At 39.3% G+C, this 16412-nt stretch overlaps 1 protein-coding gene across 2 annotated transcripts in view; it reads left to right on the top strand.

Annotated features, from left to right (window-relative positions):
• zfr (zinc finger RNA binding protein) overlaps positions 1–8141 on the top strand; it is a 45884-nt gene extending 37743 nt beyond the window's left edge. The window contains exons 17-20 of one of the 2 annotated variants that reach the window (XM_028034974.1): positions 509–604; positions 3413–3524; positions 5022–5119; positions 7051–8141. In XM_028034974.1, the coding sequence (XP_027890775.1) occupies positions 509–604; positions 3413–3524; positions 5022–5119; positions 7051–7230 (486 nt within the window). In that variant the 3' untranslated portion in view covers positions 7231–8141. Of the gene's footprint in view, positions 1–508; positions 605–3412; positions 3525–5021; positions 5120–7050 lie in introns of those variants that run through there. The other variant, XR_003597689.1, reaches the window with a different exon arrangement.
• Positions 8142–16412: the final 8271 nt, after the last annotated feature.

Raw genomic sequence — 16412 nt, 5'->3', positions numbered from 1 at the left:
TGCAAAATAACTTGCACAAATGCCTTTATGTCCAACGTTTGTATTTTCATTCTTAACTTTTTATAGAATAGGGATTGAGAGAAAAGGGAACATCTGAGTACTTTCCTGTGATTTTGCTACCTGAGCAAAAAACATGGGCAAAGGAACTCTGATTTCTTTGCCTCTTTCAGTCCCTATACTCTTCTATCAGGTGGACTGTTGTACTTCTCAGTCCCTGTTTGTGAGAAACTACAATCAGTATGGGGTCAGGGTTTAGAAGATGGCAAGAAAAGTCCTAATTCTTGTGCATCTTGTAAACTCACAACTCCTTTACTAACTGTGAGGTACAAGACTACTGGGAATGGCAGCTAAATGCAAATGTTTGGCTTAAACACATCAAACTGTATTAAAGCTTCCATTATGCACAGTAGTGATTGGACCTCTATAATGTAACTGAATCACTTGTTTGGTCCATTTATCTCTTGTCAATCTTTGTCACGCCATAAACCTAACTGTATTGCCTCAAAAGGCTAGAGCCAATGGTCTTCAGTCCTGCGTGATCATCATCCGGATCCTGAGAGACCTCTGTCAGCGAGTCCCCACATGGTCACCTTTCCCAGGATGGGTAAGTTCACAATAATGCTGATTGGCGATTAACTCATTAAGTTAACTTAATGAGTAACTGTTTGTTTTGTTTTTTTGTCTAGTTTGTAGTTTATCTTTGCTTTTCTTCATTATCATAACTCAGCATCTGAAGGCCCCCGTAGGTTTTGCTAATAAATATAGCTTAAAATGGCTTAAATATTCAGATTTCACTTTATGGACACTCTTTATGTTGCCTGTGTTTTTGTCCTGTATATTGCATTTTTCCCCAATTAACATTTATCATGATAATAATATAACATAATTATTGAAAATATTCTCCAGTCTTATTTGCTCTTGGTCATATTAAAATCACTATTGCATTTTCTTCTAGTTTAAAGTGTAACTAACCACCAAATTAACTTTTTTCGCTGATAAACTGTCTAAATAGGTGTGATGGAGACCATAATAAATGATTATTGATATTGTGTTTAATTTATTTACAGAACAAATGCTTTTTGTTTCAGTTCTTTATTTCAGTTATGGTGTGACATTTAGTTAAACATTCTTTCAGGCTGAGGGACTGACCATCCTTCCTGTACAGGGAGAATATGTCCCTGTACAGAATGTCAGTTTTTCAGTTTGAGGTTAATTGATTGAGTCTTATTTTCAGGTGTGTCTCTTCAGCAGGGTGAAGCAGCAAAAGTTCTAGGTGCTGCTAAAAAGCTCCTTTCGCATACCATTTTCAGTTAGGAGGATTAATACTATGAGGAGTTATATTAAGTTAAATTTTTTTTTGATTGATCTTAGTTTAGTTCTAATGATTTGCATCCATGTAAATATTTGTTAGTACCATTTATTATTTTGTGATATGTTTGTGTAAATGTGTGTTTGTTGTTTTGTTTACTTGGTACAAGTGGTGAAATTGCTCAATTCATAAAAACTAGCTTCTCTATCTCACTATGACATGGGTGTTGGTTCAAATGTGACCTGCAGCTCCAAATAAATCCTTCTCGGCTGCATTTTGTTGTCACGCTTCCTTCCTAAAATGCTGAGCCTCCGCTGGTCAAAGTGACAATAGGTTATTTTGAGTTTTAATCTTGTTTCTGTGCAATTTTTGACATTTTCTTGTGTAAATTTATTTAGTTCTACCTTATTTTGCCTAAAATCAACATCTTAGTACTAGTTCCTTTGGTCAAACAGTGTCTAAGCAGTTGCTTATTTGTTTAAAACGGTACGGCTTTACTTCACTCGGATACCTCAAACACGTGTGCCACATGTTTCTAAAAGATTTCTATTGATTTGGCTGATATAAAAGCATCCCACTCCCCGCTGAGGTCTGTAGGTAAGACTGGAACTAACAGAGAACAGTGTCAGTGCAGCCAGTGGTGAAGTGAAGCCGGTTGAGTTGACTGTGAAATGCAGCCCATAAGTCCAGGAGAATCAGGATGGAGAGAGTCAACATCAAATGACATCAGGTAGTCTCTGTGCTGTGAGTGGGATGGAAATAGGACTGAACATTACTAAGGTTAAGATAATTTTGAAGGTGGATTGCAACTGTTTCTGGATAAGAAGGGCTGATTGGAGATGTACCTGTAATTGGAAAGGACTTCTGAGTCAAAAGTGGGGCTTAAAAAAAACAGCCCCTCGTCCTATGTGATTTCTTTCATCCAGACTCTATTGGCTCTACGGTTATTGAAAAACGATGCATCCTGGAGGATTAACAGCGTTGAAGTTTTAAATTTTACCCAATTGCTAATATTTGCCCGTGACAGATGTAATGCGCCAGTTCGACGGTATGAATCTTACTGGAAGTTGCCTGTGCTGTAAACAACCGTCTCCCACTGCGAAGAGAGAAGAGCAAATCTGAACGAGGTGGCAGTTAATTATATATTGTAACCCAACACAGACTGAAGAGCTTTATTCACTTCCTCCACTGCCATTGCTAATCTTAGCAATGGCAGTGGCCTGTAATTTTACAGGCAGACTACAATTCTAAAACGGTGTAGAAAATCAGTCATTGTTCACAACTTCTCCTTCTATTCGCTGATTGGCCCGTTCAAAAATTGACCAGAGACAATCCAAGTCAAGGGGAGTGTAAGGGACCAGACTCAAACGAGGACAAAAAGTAGAAAAAGTTCAATTTAATTATTCCAAAAATAACAAGCAAAACATGAAGAATGAATGCAAAAAATAAGTCAAAGAATAAATAACAATTTTGGGCCCAATTTAACTGAGGTCAACTGAACACTAACTGAACACAAACAAAACTGACCTGCAAACAAAGAACAAAAGGCTTAAATAGGGGTGGAGTAATCTAAATCTACCACATGAGGGAGGCACGACATAACAAAAGAACAAACAAATACAAAATTAACTAAAGCATTCTATGAAACAAATAAAGCAAAACTAACTCTTACTTAGCAGAAACAATAATAAGTGAATATTTAAGTGACAAAATTAACTAATTAAAAACAACTTGAAACAACAAAGTCTCCCCCTTCAGTCTTTCAAAAAACAAATGGTATGCTCCAGGTTTCCTCCTCCAGCTGGTTTGCATCAGCAGCACCTCAAACAAAATACAAGTGTAAATAAACCATTCAGACAGACATTAACTTAAGTGTGCACCCATTAGAAAATATATGTCTAAATGAAATAAACTTAAACATATAAACTGTAACTAATATAAAGAAAAATACTAACACGATGTGGTGGTGGGAGGAGCGTCCACCACAGGGAGAAAGCCCAGACTGTGCTGGAAGTGGGATGTTTTATTTTATTTTTATTTATCCACCAAACACACATTCTCTTTCCAATCCCATAAGATGTTTTTATTGTTGTCTTCACGCAGGCAATGGAGCTGCTGGTTGAGAAGGCCATTAACAGCGCCTCGGCCCCTCTCAGCCCCGGTGATGCACTGAGACGTGTCTTTGAATGCATTTCTTCTGGAATTTTACTTCCTGGTGAGATGTCTTTGAATGTTTTCCGCAGTTCTGCTTCACAAAACCATGGTGGTTTTGTGACGTGACGACTTTAGTGTTTTTCATGTGGGAGTCAAGCGAGGAGGAACATTTCAGAGAAAATTCTTGTTAATTAAAACAACATGCATATTGGAGAACAATTTTACTGATCAGTTTTGATTCATTTTTATCTTATCCAGTCAACTGCTACTAGGAATGCGTGATGTACGATATACGGTAGAAATACAGAAATTTGGCCTATGTTAGAGATCTGCAGTGTAAACAACTAACCGCGGTAATGCTTTTCCTACGTCAAAACAGAGCCAGCTGGAGGGCTGGGCAAAGAGCGCAAGGGGAAGAATTCACTAAAAAGGCAGGTCCAAAACCATCAATTATCTGGACCTGGATCAGGTCTAACGCAGTCTTAGCGCGGCAGCATGTGTCACTGTCAGACAACGGGAAACTGAGGGGAAAACTTCCATACGGGGTCAGCATGACCTCTGCTGGGACGCACATGGGGTAAAGCTCTCTGAGTCCAGTGGACCCCATTTTTTAAGCCTCCCACCTCCTGCAGCCTTGTAGCAATGCTCAGGAAAAATGGCAGATGTCACGGTCGGACAAGGCAGGATTTGATGCAGGCATCCATTACATTAAAGTTGTTGTGTTTATTTTTCATTTATTTATTTAACTTTAATTTAACCAGGTAGTCACCATTTAGATTTCCTCCATTCCACACACAGATTACATTTCTCTGCTCCTGGTCTGACTGGTCAACCCTCCCACGGTTTTAAGTGATGGGGTCATTTAGACCCCACAACTGTTTTACTCTGTGCACTGTCCAACAGGATCATACTGTGTGCTTTTACAAGTAGTTTTTTTTCTTTGTGGTTTCACCCCAACCCACGGTGCATCCTCGTTGTCTGATTGTGGTATTTGCTGTGCTCCTCCTGAGCATCGTGCTAAGACTGCAAGAACTGCATTGGACTCAACTAGCTTTACTCTGTGTGCATCGTGATGGGGTCCCACTGACCTTGCGTGCGCCTTTCCCCGTCACTTCCCCACTGTCTGACAGTGACATCTGCCATGCTCCTCCTGAGCGTCATGCTAGGATCATGGGAGGTTAAACTCGAACCATGTCCAGATAATTAACGTTTTTGCACCTACTTTTTCAACGAGCTCTTGCTTTACTCTCTGTCACGCTGCTTCCTGCTTGCTCTGTTTTGGTGCCGGGTGGTTACGTAAACAAGAATTACCGCTTTTAGCCGGTAGACTGAAGATCTCTGTTGTAGGAACAATTTCTATTGTTTCTACCATATACTGGGTATATTGCACATTCCTATTGCGATATGAATTTTATGCCACATCGCACATCCCTAGCTGCTACTATGCACGATGGGCATGTTAACAAAAAGGACCTGTCCAGTTGGAGTTTTATTGACCCCGCGCTCATTAATGTGGGATTCCACGCGTCAACACAACTGGTTTTGTTTCCCTGTGCAGGTGGACCAGGGTTATTGGATCCATGTGAGAAGAAGCCTGTGGATACCCTCACTGCCATGGGAGAGCAGCAGAGAGAGGACATAACCTCCAGCGCTCAGGTATACACTCATTCTGATAGTTTGCTTCAGACATTTGGCTCTTTGAAAATCCATTTTTATCATACAATTGTAAATACTTATACTAAATAATGACAATCGATTAAAGTTTTGGCCATAATGAGCTGCTCTAATTTCAGCACATCTGAAATACCAGGGATTTATAAATGATTTAATTCATTCCAAATAGGCCTGTCGCGATAAACGATAAATCGATTAATCGTACGATAAATTAAAACTATCGACGTCATTTCAATTATCGGCATTATCGTCTCTTCTGGCCTTTTTCTCTTTCTGTTGATGACACCGAATGAAAAAAGGATCAACTCCAGTGCTCTCCACTGACCCTCCCTTTCTCATTTCCTCAGTGTAAAGCCCAGCGCACACGACACAATCTTAAGAGTTGTCAGCCGATTGTCGGCCCATTTTCAAAACCTGACAGACCAAACATTACCCGACAGAAATCCTAGGTTTAACGGTTCGATCGGTTCGTTCCTGCCGTGTGGTGTCCAACAATGGGCACAAAATAATGGCTGCAAGTCCAGTTAACTAATTTTAAAACCAGGCATTAATCAATGCTTTACTACAATCTACCTGCAATGCATGTGGCTAGTGTCAGCGTAAAGTTCTGACTGAATGAAAATCATTATAACCTATTTACGTCACGTTAACGAAGAACAGCTGAAAAGTTACCGGGTTTATCAACTGCGGTAGCAATTTCGCTCCAACTCCTCCTCTTGTCATTTCTATATTCTTTGCATGTTGAATAAACATTAATGTTGTTTCCACGTCGGCTGGACTTCGGGTTGCGCCGTGTCAGCTGTTTGGGATTCCCCGATGTAATTTCCCCTCAGAAAACACGGAGGAGAATCCGGCTTTCTGATTGGCTGCCTGTCGCATTCAACAGGCTGCGTTAAGCTCCCAGTCGGGGAAAAACCCTGATTTAGATCGGAACGGCAACGATGATCTACCGTAACACACCACACAACCTTAGAAAGACCAACGTGCTAAGATTGTCGTAAGGGGAAAAATAGGAGCAAAAAATCATGTAGCGTGAATTATTGCATCAGGTAGTCGATGTGCCCATTTTCTCTATTTAAATCTAATTATTACTGAAGGGCAACATAATACACAGACTTCATAATCTGCACTCTTTTGGTTGAATGCAGTATTTATTTCCACTTTGGCTTTATGTTGTTTAGTTTTTATCAAGTACATTTTTTGTTAATGGAGACTGAGAATCCATTTTGTTTTTGGTTGTTTTGTTTATTTTGTTTATCAGCTCCAGTGTTAAATATTCTTTTGAAAATAAAGTGCATCTATCTTTGGCAGGAAATCACATGCATTATTACGTCATTTCCATTAAATCAGTGTAAAAAGGTCTTCAGACAATATTATCGTTTATCGCAATAATTTTTTGAGACAATTAATCGCTCAGCAAAATTTGCTATCATGACAGGCCTAATTCCAAATGACAGGTTGTCCCTTTTTTGCAACTGATACGAGATGGACTGATTGAAGCAAAGTTAGGTATTTTTACCACATTCCAACACAAATCCCTGTTCCTCTTTAATAAATTTTCACTTGAAAGAATCAGTTCTGCTGTAAATTAGATTGTTAGAAGCCACTGATTTAGAGAAGTTCTGAAATGTTTATGTAACAGTAAGACTACACCTCCCTGGAAGCCTCCATTTTGATTTTACCTGCTGGAGGAGTTCAGTAATCTAAAGCTGCAGTAGAGTTTGAAAACAGAAACAATCAACTTCACTTTACTCAGAAGTAAATAAGTGAACCAACATCCTTAAACTTTAGCACAGGCCTCAGGTCAGACCTAAAACACATTAATCCCACCATTCTGTTTTACTTTGACTCGTCTCTCTTTCCAAACCCTGATGGAGCGATGTTTGTTTGAACACATTGTCATTGTTTTGCAGTTTGCTCTGAGGCTTCTGGCGTTCCGTCAAATTCACAAAGTTCTGGGTATGGATCCCTTGCCGCAGATGAACCCTCGCTTCAATGTTCGCAACAGCCGGAAACGCCGTCATGACAACAGTGATGGAACAGACAGCTTTGAAGGGGAAGGCAAAAAAGACAAAAAAGATTTTGATAATTAAAGGTTTTCTGTTGTCACTTAAGGGAAACCCTAGAAAAATGTCCTAAAACTGTTGTTCGCCTGTTTCGTGTGTGCTGTTTTTTTTCTCCCTACAAAGCAGTGTATCTGAACCGAACTCTGTATTACAAACACAAACGTTGAGCTCCGTGTTCTTTTAGTTGTAGATTTTCAGAATGCTGGTGCTTGGCAAAGTAAACGAGCTGCTGTGCTTGTTGTGTAGAAACATTGAAGGACAGTAGCTCTACTGCTCTCACCTCACCTGTCTGACTACATGAGCCGAAGCTCAGAGGATCACTGTATCCACGTTTGGACCATCAGCTTAGAGGAGTACTGACTGTCAATGACTTCATTCATCTGTATAGTTCTATCCAGAGTTTTGTGTTGTTGCTATTGTGACGCAGATGGGCCAACTGAAAGTTTTTCTAAATGAATAACTCATCTAAAATGCAAGTGTTGTTTAATGCTGTGGTCTTGTTACGTTTTGGTGCTTAACGTCACTTAAAAGTATCAACAAAGCAGTGCATACCAGAATTTTAGCTCTTCATTTATCTTTGTAGTTAGTGGAATTGTTTCATTTTTGCATATGTATCTGAGAGTATTTCTAATCTATTAATAGAAAAAAATAGCTTTAATTTTGAGATTTTTCTTTTCTTAAAGGAATGAACATTTCACATCCTATACTGTCTGTTTTTATATTAGGTTTTTAGTTAAATGCAACATTAATGGCTTGCCTGTCAATTGTTAGAAGCTGAATTATTTCAAGGCAAGAAATATGACTAGAGCGCATGACTGGTTGTGGAAGCAGTGATGATGTAAATGCCCTCCATCATGGCTTCTTTTGTGAATGTTTGCTGTATCTTGTTCTGCACCCCAGTTCAAGTGGCAGAATAAAAGCATTTTTAGATGGTTGAATATTTGTAATAAGCTATTTTTTCTTGTTTCCTTTTCTAGTTTTCATTTTTGAATAATCATGTAAAGGGGGTTCAGGTGTTGAGGGTTACTGGCCTAATGCAACTTGGGCTAACTGATTATTTTAGTAAATAAGTGGACACAAAATTGGCTTATTCTCCAGATTTTTTATTTAACCTATTGAGCTTTTTATACAATATTAGAAACGCATGAAAAAATACAAATGAATTTTTTTTTTTTAAATCATGTTTACATTACAGTTAATTCTAGTTATTAAATAGTACGATAAGCTCAGTTATTCAAAGTATTTTGAAAAGTTCCTAAGGAAACCCAACAGATTGCATCAAGTCAGTGACGTGACAGCAGAAAATGTAAGTAATATTTTATTGCCTAATAGCATTCATTTAGTGAACTCTTGATCATTTTAGGAAAGGTTCCATCTGCAGCTAAAATATCCTAATATGAAAAGCTCAATCTTTTCTGCTTCACTCAACATTAATACAGTGTAGAACTGATCTGTTTCTCATCCTTGGGCAGAAAAGACTTGATGTAGCGTTCTTTAGCACATCTGGGCTGCAGTAATCTTTGGCTCTATCTGCTCCTCAGGCTGTCAACCACACTATAGAGGGAATGAAATCAATCAATCAAATTTTATTTGTATAGCACATTTCAGCAGCAAGGCATTTCAAAGTGCTTTACATCATTACAAACACAGAAACACAATGCAACATAGAATCAATAATCAAAACACAGCATTAAGTCAAGTTCCATCAGTAAATTTGTAATTGATTACATTTCAAATACAATCCTAAACAGGTGGGTTTTTAGTTGAGATTTAAAAGAAGTCAGTGTTTCAGCTGTTTTACAGTTTTCTGGAAGTTTGTTCCAAATTTGTGGTGCATAGATGCTGAAAGCTGCTTCTCCTCGTTTGGTTCTGGTTCTGGGGATGCAGACCAGAACCAGAAGACCTGAGAGGTCTGGAAGGTTGATACAACAACAGCAGATCTTTAATGTATTGTGGTGCTAAGCTGTTCAGTGATTTATAAACTAACAACAGTATTTTAAAGTCTATTCTCTGAGCTACAGGGAGCCAGTGGAGGGACTTTAAAACTGGTGTTATGTGCTCTGTCTTCCTGGTTTTAGTGGTTTTATTGCTGTTGCAATAATCAATACGACTGAAGATGAAGGCATGGATGAGTTTCTCTAGATTTTGCTGAGACATTAGTCCTTTAATCCTGGAAATGTTCTTCAGGTGATAGAAGGCCGACTTTGTAACTGTCTTTATGTGGCTCTGGAGGTTCAGGTCAGAGTCCATCACTACTCCCAGGTTTCGGGCCTGATTGCTGGTTTTTAGTTGTAATAACTGAAGCTGTGCATTGACTCTAGATCTATAACTCTAGATCTATAATTCTAGATCTATAACTCTAGATCGTTCCTCTTTAGGTCCAAAAATAATAACTTCAGTTTTGTTTCTGTTCAGCTGGAGAAAGTTTTGGCACATCCACACATTTATCTGTTCTAAGCATCTGTTCAGTGATTGGATGGGTTCTGAGTCACCTGGTGACATCATAATGTAGAGCTGTGTGTCATCTGCATAGTTATGGTAGCTAATATTATTTCCTGTTATAACCTGAGCTAGTGGGAGCATATAAATATTGAATAAAAGGGGTCCTAGGATTGAACCTTGGGGTACACCACATGTGACCTTTGACCTCTTTGATGAGAAGTTTCCAATTGAAACAAAGAAATCCCTCTTCTTTATGTAGGATTCAAACCAGTTAAGCACTGGACCGGAGAGTCTGACCCAACTCTCCACTCGATTCAGTAATATGTCATGGTCAACAGTGTCTAAAGCTGCACTGAGGTCCAACAGAACCAGCACTGTGGTTCTCCCACAGTCAGTATTTATATGGATATCATTGAACACTTTGACTAGGCCAGTCTCTGTGCTGTGGTGAGCACGAAAACCAGACTGGAAGGAGTCAAAGAGGTTGGTTATTGTTAGGAAGCTAGTTAATTGTTCCAACAGCTTTTTCAATAACTTTGCTGATGAATTGGAGGTTGGAGATCAGCCTGTAATTCTGCATTAGTGATTTGTCCAGATTGTTCTTTTTTATAAGTGGTTTGATTACTGCTGTTTTCAAAGCCTGGGGGAAAACGCCTGATGAGAGCCATGAGTTACTATTTGGATCGGATCAGCAGCAATAACAGGCAGAACTTTCTTAAAGAAATGTGAGGGTAAAACATCCAGACAGCAGGAACTGGAGCTTATTGACTTATAATTTCCTGTAGGGTTTTATAATTAAGTAGTTGGAATTGGGTCATTTTTCCTGTATTTGTTTTGTTTGGGCACAGCATTGGTACTGACTTTATAGTGGATGTACAGATGAATCCTCTGATTTTTTGAATTTTCTCTGAAAAGAAACTGGAAAACTGGTTGCAGGCGGCAATACATTGGAATTCAGGTGGTAACGTCACAGGAGGGTTTGTGATTCTGTCAACTGTTGCAAATAAAGCTTGAGCATTGTTAATGTTTTTATTTATGACATCTGCAAAGAAAGCCTCTCTTGCATGTTTTAGTGTTAAATGATAGTTACGTAGTCTTTCTTTATAGATGTCACAATGAACGTGGAGAGTTTTACGCCATTTTCGTTTTGCTCTACGGCAGAGTTGTCTTGCAGATCTAACTGTTTGTGTATTTCTCCATGGAGATTTCTTTTTACCAGACGCAACCTTCATTTTAATTTGGGCAATGGAATCAATAATATCTGAGACTTTAGCCTGAAAATCATTTACCAACTTATCTACATCATTACAGCTTAAGGGTGAGGAAGAAGAGTAGATTTGATTAAAAGTTTCTGCTGTGTTTTCAGTGAGAGAACGTTTTGTGATGGTTGCTGTTTGTATAAGTGGGTTAAAAGATAAAGAACTTTCAAAGATAACAGCGAAGTGATCCGACAGGCGACATCAGTTACAGAGACATTGGAAATATTCACACCCTTACTGATAACCAGGTCCAGTGTGTGTCCTTGAGTGTGTGTTGCTTGTTTGACATGTTGTGTTAGACCAAAAGTCTCTAAAATATTAGCGAGCTTTTTTGCCCCTCTGTCTTGGGGGTTGTCAACATGAATGTTGAAATCACCGACAGTTATTAAACAATCATAATCAATACATATAAGAGATAGAAGCTCATTCAAGTCAGTAAAGAAATTTTCCACAAATGTTGGAGTTTTGTATAGAGTTAATGTCAAAGTTCGTTTGTGGCCTTTAACCTCAATTCCAAGATACTCAAAAGAGGTGAAGAGACCCAAAGAGATTTTACTACAATTTATGGTATTCTTAAATATTGAAGCCACGCCTCCTCCTTTTTTGTGTTTTCTATTCTCACTGAAGAAATTGTAGTTAGGAGGCGCAGATTCAATTAGTACGATCGATTAATTATTATCATTCAACCATGTTTCTGTCAGAAACATAACATCTATATTATGCTCAGTGATAAAATCATTAATTAATAGAGTTTTAGCACAGAGAGATCTGATATTTAAAAGAGCTAGTTTTAGTGACTTGGAGGCCAAAAGTTCTTCAGTCTGATGTTTGAATTAAAACAGCTGTATTTTATGTTTCTGTATCTTGTAAATTTTCTTTTAGTGATCCGGACAGGTAATGTCCTGTTCTGCAGTGCCGGGGGGCCAGACACATTCTGGGGTAAGAAGGGTGTAAAGATAAAGTCTGGACTCAGACCTCAGAGACGCAGAGTGGTGGATCCTCTGGGAAGTTAGAGTCAGGTGGCTTAAATGAAAGTGAGGTCTGCTACGTGAGCGCTAAGGAGAGACGTCCCAAGTGCCAGAAGACATTTCTTCATGGGTATCTTGTGAATCCTGTGAATGAGTGGGTGAGCAGAGAGGGAGGGGAGAAGGAGGAAGGGAACCAGTCGCTCCGTCTCCAGTCGATGTTGTATCAGCTTGTTTTTGTTCCTGATAAGCAGAGTGTTTCTTCCTAGTCAGAAATCCTTAAGCCTGTTCTTCTGAAGCGATGATCACGTTGCTGTCCTTGTTGATAAAATGAAAAAGATTTGCAGTGAGTAGCTTTATCCCATGTTTATTAAGATTGCGTACGCTTCTTCCAAAAAGGTGAAAGCACTGCCAATAGATCCAGAGGTTATGGATGAAGGTCACTTCATGAGCTGGCAGGGCAGCTTTTAATCAGCCATTTGTTTATCATGTCCAGCCTGGAGTGTTTTTCGTCTCCCCATGGAGGTGATGGAATTGGACCACTGAGAAATAACTTCATTTTTAACTTTCCCATAGTGTTCAGTAGAATATTAAAGTCCTTTTTCAGAATCTCAGTTTCTGCTTTGCCAGATCGTTGGCTCCAACATGCACAACTAAAGACTCAATATCTGGCTGATCAGCGGTTAGCGAAAGAACTTTACGAGTTAAATCAGATACAGTGTCACCAGGAAAAGAAATCACTCTTGTTTTCTTGGGATTGCAAACGTGACTGATTCCATTTACTGCCTCATCTCCAATAATAAGCACTTTTGGCATACCTTTTGTTTTCCTGGTAGCCGCTTTGTCCTTTGGGGTTTTAGGGGGTGGATGTGTTGGTCTTGCCTCATTGTTGATGTTTGAAGGCGAGGTTTCACTCAGAGGCTCAGGCTGGAGTACAGAAAATCTGTTTTTCAGTGGGATTCCCACAGAGTCAGAATGTTTTGAGGCTCGGGCTGGTCGCTTTGTCCTGGGGAGCAGGTTCAGTGGAACCGTTTTGGTTGCAGCTGCTTGTTTGTTTTTCTTTGGTGGAGCAGGTGTTGAGGTTGAAGGTGGGTTTCAGCTCAGAGCCGGCCACACTGATTCGTCTAGGTGAGGGGTTCTCCCTGTCAGTCGCCTCATCAGATCTGCAGTGTGAGACTTTTGCTTCGGCTTGGCACCCAGAGCGTTCCAGGGTGAGCTGCTTGATGCGAGGCCTACGACCTCTCCATTGATTTGAGGAAGAGTTGTCTCATTTCCACAGTTAGCGTTGATTTCAAAGTTCACCTCCAGCTGTTTGATCTTCATTTCTATAGACTGAAGTCATTGTATAATACTGCTAATGTCCTTGGGGTCGGCCGGAGGCATTTTGTCCTGGTTCAACTTGGAGATGAAGAAAAATAAGGTAAAAATAAAAGTAAGAAAATCCCCCAGTCCTTAGGTTTGTAGTAATCCAGTTATAATGTTGAAAATGTGAATATAACTATAAAAACTGTCACTTTAAAAATAGCTCAGGCAAAGTTATCTGTAAAGATGGGAGAGAGCAGGACAAGCTGCTCCTCCTTCAGCTGCCACACGAGTAACCAAAAAGACAGATGTAACGTCTGTCTGTCTTGAGCCATCATCAACCTTTCATCACCAGAATGCTGGTGAGAGACCACATTCTCTCTCACCATATCTTACAGTGGAGCCATTTACTCATCCTTTATGAGTTTGTTGAGTCTGTTTGAGTCCCTCACTTTCATTGCAGCAGCCCAGAACACCACTGCATTGAAGATGGAACTAACCACTAATGACAGATGAAACATGAAGAGCATCCTACTGCAGATATTAAAAGGATCCAGGATTAGTTGAACACGTTGGCCTAAATATGTTGCAATTTTCCTACTACCTAGAAAATTGCTGTTTGTGATACGCCAAAACTCATAATTACTTCAAAGATGTACATCTTTTGTTATATTTTTCACTCATGGAGGTCGCCATTTTTTCACTGATGGGTTGATGACACATAATGGTCCATTCTGTACTGGAATCTACAGAGTAAACACAGGAAGGCCAATTTTACCTGAGTAGTTTATCATATTGCGTTTGACTGGTGGAGCAGTGTTTCTCAACCTTTTTTGGGCCGGCCCCTGTCCATTATCCAGGTCCCTTACCATCAAAAAATTTGTAGGCTTCTTTGCACTGAATATTATTTTATTATTAATATTACTATCACTATTGTTGATGTTTTGATTTTTATGGTTGTTTCTGTATTTATCATCAAAAATAATTTCCCAGAGAACAAAAAAACCATGTGAATAAAAAATATTTTTACAGGCGTCTGTGAAAAATGCAATGAATAGACATTCAAGTTAAAATCAATAGGCCTAACAGCAGCCAATCAGAGTGGAAAAAAGGTATTTTTGTTCTGTGCCATTTTCTGATGTTAAATCTTTCACAAAATGACCAGATAAAAGATGTACAACACATACCAGTTAAACTTTAAACTATTTGCAAAAAACTGTGCTCTGCAACATTAAAACATGGACAGAACTGCAAACATATCAATCATAACTTCTCTTCAGTGTTTCTGTGAGTTTCTTGTTCTGCAGCTCTGTGCTGTGTTCAGGACAATGGGACATCAGAGTATCTTCCATAAAATTTCACCCACATGGCATTTACTGTGCAAACCAGAGCTTTCAGTGAAAAAGTAAAAGTTCCACATCCTTTTAATTCTATACAAATATGGGATAGAAATATGGATTATATCTTTATATAGACCTGACTATTGATTTATAGATTAATAGTTTTCTGGACAAAAATTACAAAGAACAAGGCTGGTTCTTAATTAAATCCTATTGAGTGAAATTGAAAGTGTCATGGAGGCACCAGCCTCATGACATTGACACTGTCATGAAAAATAATACTGAAGAAATAAATATATAAAAATTTAATTAAAAACAGAAATAAGTGATAAGGTCCTTACTGTTATGGTCTGTAAAATATATTTCTTCTTAGTACTAGATGTGGTCTGAACCAACTACATGACACTTCAACAATATTATTCTACCTTTTATCTGAAAATAGTCTCTTTGTTCTTCCCATACTGTCCTCTCTGTATTAATTATTGCTCATAAGGTCTTGCCATACCGCTGTATCTACTTTAGTTTCTTAGTTTATTCTTCAATTTTGTTCTTCATTCATTTCCATTTAGTTTTCTTTGATTAGTATTATCCTCTCTTGGTTTATTGCTATGTCCTCTTTAGTTTCTTTCCTGTTATTTTGTCGTTTTTATTAACGCTCACCACCAGTAAACTTCACTCTTTAAGCCAGTGGTGCCCAAAGTCGGTCCTCGAGGGCCGGTGTGGTACTTGCGTTCTGTTCCCCTGTGAAAATCTGTTCCCCCTGTGTCGGGAGCACGCATTGCAGCCAGAGAGGCGGATCTGACCATTTTCACGGCTCTTCTGATCGATTTCTCGGTAAAACAACTCATATAATCATATCAAAGTTGTCATGTCAACAAAATTGTAAAATAAACATATAAACGAGGTCCTGTGTGGAGGTCTTCTTACGCTGTTTTGTGTTATTTTAAAAGCCAAGAGAATCGGTCTTTTTCCAACTTTTGTCACTTAAGCCTGACAAATAAGTCAGTCACCAAACACAGGTTTCCAACACGTAGTGTCTATTTATAATTTTTCATTGCTGATATAAGAGGATTGAAACTGGATGATAGCAGGGCACAAAAATTAAGACTTCCTGAAAAGACGAGAGTGTAGACTTTCTGGTAAATCCCATTCTAATGTAAAATATGACAGATTACTGGATTAAGGAAATTTCTAGTATACTCCATGTTATCACACATGCCTGCAATAAGTAATTCAATTTTGGGGCACAATTAATTTTTATTATATTAGCTTTGCCCCATAAGGCAAAGCCAATAAGAAAACAAATTATAGGGACCATCAGGCTATGTCAGATTTAAATTTATCAAGCAAAGGTTCCAAGTTGAAATGGATTGTTTTCGCCAAGGAATGGGAAAAAATAATTCCCAGATATGTAATGCCGCCTTCAGGTCTGGGGACAGGACCGTCTACAGTACAGCCCGAGCTAACTTGAAGAGCGGCATCAGAATGGCTAAGTCTGACTACAGGAGGAGGATAGAGGGCTACCTTGACAGCAACAACAGCAGGCAGGTGTGGCAGGGAATCCAGCATCTCACCAACTACAGGACCAACTTCGCACCTGCGGAAGGCGACGCCACGCTGGCAGAGGAGCTGAACCTCTTCTTTGCCCGCTTTGAGGTGAAGCCAACAGAGGCAGCCACACTACACCAAGCGACCCACAACACCACACTCCTCGTTGTAGAGGAGCACGAGGTGAGGCGCACACTGCGGGCTGTCAACCCAAGGAAGGCTGCTGGACCTGATGGCGTCCCTGGACGTGTCCTGAAAGACTGTGCCGATCAGCTGGCTGGAGTCTTCACCAAGATTTTCAACCAGTCCCTAGCCCTGTCTACAGTCCCATCCTGCCTGAAATCTTCCAACAT

This window comes from Xiphophorus couchianus, chromosome 12 (genome assembly GCF_001444195.1).
Source record: "Xiphophorus couchianus chromosome 12, X_couchianus-1.0, whole genome shotgun sequence".
NCBI lineage: Eukaryota > Metazoa > Chordata > Actinopteri > Cyprinodontiformes > Poeciliidae > Xiphophorus > Xiphophorus couchianus.
Note: the sequence above shows the minus strand (reverse complement) of the source record. Positions and strands in the feature narration are given on the sequence as shown.